At 33.2% G+C, this 6,000-nt stretch overlaps 1 protein-coding gene across 1 annotated transcript in view; it reads left to right on the top strand.

Annotated features, from left to right (window-relative positions):
* Window positions 1-771: 771 nt before the first annotated feature.
* Window positions 772-6,000, top strand: part of LOC132714336 (dnaJ homolog dnj-5-like) — a 28,126-nt gene continuing 22,897 nt past the window's right edge. Inside the window, exons 1-2 of the mRNA XM_060697178.1 lie at window positions 772-884; window positions 4,036-5,537. Coding sequence (XP_060553161.1) covers window positions 4,058-5,537 — 1,480 coding nt within the window. The 5' untranslated portion in view covers window positions 772-884; window positions 4,036-4,057. The remainder of the gene's footprint in view (window positions 885-4,035; window positions 5,538-6,000) is intronic.

The raw sequence follows: 6,000 nt of genomic DNA, 5'->3' as shown, positions 1-6,000 counted from the left end.
TAATTTTTTTTTGAGAGATTGTGATGCAAAATAAAGCCACTCAGTTAAAGAATAATCGAATTGACATCGGATAATAGTCATGACCAAAAGCTTTTTAGTATGGAAAGATAAGAAGTCAATTTTCTAGTCTAGAATTAGTCTTTGAATGCCTGATATTATCATGAAACTAAAAGCAAGACTCTGGTAAATGGTTAATCCAAAATAACTTACCGAATCCTAAGAATTAGCATGTGCACCATTACATGTAACATTTAGAGAAAATACATCGGAAATAACCATCTTCAGTATTTAATATTTACTTGATAAAACTGGACATGAATTAAATAGCACATTTATGAAATTTGAAAAATAAATTTATTGTGACTTTAAAAGATACGAGCATTGTATTTTAAAATGGTATATATCGTAATGGTTTATTAAAACTTTTGTTTGTTTAAATTTATATTAAAAAAAAATAATGAAACAGTAGCTCTACAGTACAGTATTCAATTTTTGTTACGTTTTTTTTATTTATTTATTATAGATTAACAAGTCCACTATACCTAGGCCTACCTAATTCTATTAGTTTTATGACACATGAATATTATGGTATATCTACTGAAACATTATTTCTTTGATAGGAATGAATCATTCCGTGTAAATTTCGTTCATTCTTCCGTATTTTTTTCGGTATTGGTGCCGTACTGTTAAAGTAACCTTTATTAAAGAAGAAACATATTTAGTGCCATTCAACCAAGTGTTTTTCCGTCTTTTAAGGTACCGTCTTTTAATTTCTACTTTCGATTTTAAGTCTCGCTTATTCACGGTTCCAGTCACGTGACTGAATCTAAGCACATAGGGAAACAACACTCGCACGAAAATGGTCAAAATTTGATAATTATTAGGTATAAAAGTTTATGTAAAAACGTAGTTAATATATGGATCAATTGTTTTGTCATTTAAGACAATTTCACATCGGCAGATCGCTTGGAAATAATGTTTACTGTATTTCTTACACGGATTTTTTTCTGGATTCTCGCTTCTGTGACTGCAGTCTCCAGAAAATTTAAAGAAACTGTCCACCCTGAACCAACTTTTTGTGACATAGACATTTCTTGAACTAATATTTATATATTCATGTCTGAAATTGTGACATAATTTTATGTAGATTATATGAAACAAAGTAGCTACATGATGAATGTCACTTTTGCTATCTTTCCCATTTTCTTTTTATGCATTTGTAAATGTAATTTGAAACCATGGCACATCTAGCCCTGTGGAATGGCACTAGTGTTGGGTATCGGACTCAAAAATCACTATCGATAATCGGACCACCACAATCGATTGTCTGCCGATAGTACCATCGAGTTTCGCAATTGTAATGGCCCTTTTTTCTTTAGCATGATTTGCTCTTTGAATTAAAAAAAAACAACACAAATACCTAATACTTCTTTGTGACAGTCAATTTTTGTAAAATACAACTTTATGGCAGTCAATATTAGTACTAGTCAACAGGTCAAAATATCAATGAGTAGTATTGTAGATCACTAATTTAACTACAGTAGATATATAAGTTTATAATGTTATGTTACTACACACTATAATTTTCTAAAGTAGTATTAACCATGTTAAATAGGTTTTGAATACAAAAAATACTTTAAAATTGTCTGGAATTAAAGAGATTCAGTCGAGAAACTTCTTTATGACTGCATGTAAATAAGTTACGCCATAGGCAATTCAGCGGTGGTAGAACATTAAAATAATCGATTTTTAAAAAGGACTATCGATTGTTGCCGATTATGGGGTGGTCCGATTAGTTATCGATTTTCAGAGACAATCGGGACAACACTAAATGGCACAGACATTGACTTCTTGTTCCCTTCTTTTTGCTCCTCCCTGGAGAATAGTAGGTAAAATCTCTGCTAAAAATTGTCACCCAAGATGGTTTATTGCCTAAAAAAACTACTGTCCTTATTGCCCTGGCAGAATAGGGACAGACTTATCACCCATCCTTGGGCTTTCAAAGGGGACAGGGGGGGTGTGGTTTCAGCTGATATCACATGGTTTTTTATTATAATAAGCTCCTAGATAATGCTACGCATTAGAATCTGACGATCATCAGTAGGTTGTCACCTAGTGATCTTTCAAACAAGCCAATCATCGGGAAGCTTTTAAAATTTTGAAAGTGATTCTAATTTGAACCGCTGGAAAACCAGTACTGATTAGGAAATTTTTACACCTTTGAGAACTTGCATGGCATTGGTCCATATAGCCAGCAGGTAAATTGGCAAAACAATCTTACCCGATACAAATTGAGTCTATTATTTCCAGAGTTTATTTGTTTCAAGTTAATTCAAACATTTTTTTCTAACAAAAAAGAAAAATATGTTTTACTTCAACAGACAACAATATTTTGATACTTGGTATAACGCCTATCTGTAAAGAACAGTTTGATTGCATTGCTTAAAATAGGTTTCTCAGGAAATGTGAATTACAATGAAGGCGAAACATATACAAACATATACAATGGTAATCTGATCTACATGTAAGAAATAAGTAGATCTGAACTTTAGTCAGATTGGGAAACAAGTTAGGGTTTTCCTTTACAAAGCTTTTTCATAGAATTATGACATTTGGCTTTGCACCTGTAAACTAGAGGTGTTATCGATAGGAAGTTAGACAATTGATGTATTATTGATATTTTTATTATTTTTTGTCCTGTCCATCAATAATCGATACACATTTCAAAAAATCGAAAATTTTGACTTATTAATTCAGTGATTTTACTACTTGTATAACAGACTCCGAAAAAAGGCCTCTTCCCAATTGAAATTTTCTTAAAAATCATGCAGTTTTCCCAAAAATCTGAACTTAAACCAGCTTTTTTACTTCCCAAATCAGCAATTTTAGGGATAATTTTTCCCTAAATCAATTCACGAATTCGAAAACCTAGCTAAACACCGTTTTCCGGTACTTTCTGTACATAGCTCTGGGGAATTCACCTAATGGAGTGTAATAGCGAACTAGATGTTTTCGGCCTTTTTTTAAATTAAATTGAAATAAAACAGTTATTTCTTTATAAGAAAATAATTGAATATCATTTCATACGAATAATTCCATACAAAAAATAAAGTAAATACACAAGTTTACGCAGAAATTAACCTATAGCTCTTCAGCGCTTCTTATGTAAAATTCTTCTAAGTATAATTTCCAATAACCGTAAATTATACCATACCCAGACTATGGTATAATTTTCAGTGAAGGAGTAAGTGTTTCTGGGCGGAGCTATAGGTTAAAACAGATACACCATTGGTGCGTTGACGATTTCTGGGTTTGCGTAAATTATACCATAATCAGTGAATTTTCATAATGTCCAGATGAAAATTCACTGAAAACATATACAGAAGCAGTTATCCATGTCTAACATTATGCTGTTATAAAGTGGAAATATATTCATAGAAATGATGACAAAGAATGGTCTGGAAAAAAATCATGCAATGGGCACTGAATAGAACCTGTTTTTATAAACTGAAATCATTTAAACATGTATAAAAGTGAATGACAGACAATAAGTTATAGGTAATTAACGAAATATTTGTGAATTGTTGATATTTTTCATCCCATATCAATATATCGTTGATATGCTTTGCACTGAATCAGTGACAGCTCTACTGTAAACTACTTGTATTTCAGTCCTTTTTTTAAGGCCAATTTAAGGTCTTAATTTGGTCCTTACAGTATGTTTTCAAATGCCCTCCAAAAGTATTGGGGAAAAGTATGAGATCTGTTTGTGGAGCAGAGAGGGGCCTTGTGGTTTAAAAGATAATGGTATTATTAGATTCAATTTGGGTCAATATAAGCAGATATTATAAAGCTTGAAATAGAAATAAGCTGTAAATGATATTTTCTTCTTAACTGCTAAGCAGATTTTGATGAAAATCATCAAAATTTGATTTTGTATAGAAATGATAATCTTAACGTGAAGTTGTTCTCAGATGTATGACTTATTTATAATATAACAGCAATAATACTATGTTTAAACTTTGTGTATTGCAGTTCCAATCAGAAGCTTGTGGTCATGGGTGATAAAAAATCTCTTCGTCCTGAAGGTCAGTTTCATACTCAGGATGCAGACTTTGGCATTTTCCAACCCATGGCAGAGCCAAATGTTCCCTCCTCAACATATCCTGGATATGCACCTTGGACACAATTTAGTGGCATCCCACCTTCTCCAGGAGATGCAGCTTCCTTTGGATGGGACAGTTTTGTAACTCCTCCTAACACACCATCTGCTGGACAGAATCTAGATCTTAATCATCCAAACTATTACTCCAATTTAAACAATGTAATGCAGGCAATGGGCAAGAATAATCCAAATTTTGATGCTAATATGACTAATGATACAGATAAACTTGCTTCTACACCAGTTGCCCAGTCTCTCCTCGAAGCTCTTAGTTCACCAAACCCAGTACTTAACCCAATGCAAGATGGAAACATGTCTTCAATGCAGAATCCCCTTGAATTCAGCCAGACAAGTCAAGATGGTTATGATATTTATGCTGAAGCTTTGAAAAAGTTGGGTTCTGGATACCCTTCTTATGATCCATTTGGAACATCAGATGTTTTAAACAGTTCACCTTCTGCCACACCTCCACCTAGAGAGGTTGATCAGCAAGGCAATACGAAACCAAGCTTTGCTGAAGTTGCGAAAACATTGAAAACTAGTCAAAGTTCTACTAAGGAAAGAGATGATCCTGAGACAGGGAAAAGAAGATCATTGGAAAATTCCACATCAAGGTCATTTAAGGGAAATAAAAAATTTGTTCCAAGACCAATAAGGGGTAGGAATAACAGTGTCCCAGATGACATGTGCAGAACAACAGTGTCACCAGATTCAAAATATGGTCTAGATGATTTTGGAGATGTGGAAATCAAGAAGAATGAGAAAGAAGAATCAAGTGCTGGTTTAGACGGCATTCCAGTTATAACTCGTAAAAACAGTACAAGTAGTCTCAGTAGTGGCACTAGTGGAATTGAAGAGATTCACCTGAACAAAACATGTAATAGTTACTGCAACAGTAGTGATGAACCAACCAGTTTTGAGAAGATAAGTAACAAGGAAAAAGAAAAAGGTCTGGATAAAGAAAATGTAAAATCATCTAAAGAGGAAAAACCTTTCTTTGATGCCCGTAGAATATTTCAGTCACAGACAAAAGATACCAACAAGCGAAGAGGACAGTCAAAGCTTGCCGATGAAGATAGTGGACCTACTATACTGAATAATGGAAAACCTTCCTATGCAGCATGGTGCTCATCAGCTGCTCACAAGAAATCAACTCATTATATCAATAATAATCTTCGTGACTCACAAAAGAAAACCAATCAGAATCCAGCTACAGGGCTAAAGGGTCAGACTATTTTGCCAGAAAATGTCTATCCTCAGTCACAGCCAAAATCTGAAAAGCAAACTCGTACAAGACAAGGCTCGGCGAAGAATAGGTCAACAACTGCCAAGAATGAGATGTCTTTACAGACTTCTTTTGATCATGAACTAATTGGTGAGTCCTTTATATTTATAGCCTTTTGTACTTTCTTTTCATAATACTCATGAATTCAGTTTGGTATGTATTGAAAACTCTCCAAATCTGTAAAAATCCTATGTAATAGTCTTATACTGGAAATATTGAAATTTTGCAGCATTTATTATAACACGTTTCATGAGTCTGAATTTCTGACCCAGGGTCATTCTCATTTCATATATACAAAAATTCTGATTTGAAACATATAATACTCCCTTAGCAACATTTAAAACTGAAACTTTATACATGTATGTATTTAAAATGATTGACAAATATAATCTCTTACTGGGTATATTTATAATAATGGTCTTTCAAAAACTTTAACATTTCAAATGGGGTTTATTGCATGCAGATCTCAAGAATTAGATTGAAAACTTGCATCTTGATCTTTTTATACCCCACAAAAAATCTGCATTTATGGGAGTGAGATATCATTTTCTGG

This window comes from Ruditapes philippinarum, unplaced genomic scaffold (genome assembly GCF_026571515.1).
Source record: "Ruditapes philippinarum isolate M1 unplaced genomic scaffold, ASM2657151v2 ctg2827_1_1_1_1, whole genome shotgun sequence".
Classification (NCBI taxonomy): Eukaryota; Metazoa; Mollusca; class Bivalvia; order Venerida; family Veneridae; genus Ruditapes; species Ruditapes philippinarum.
Note: the sequence above shows the minus strand (reverse complement) of the source record. Positions and strands in the feature narration are given on the sequence as shown.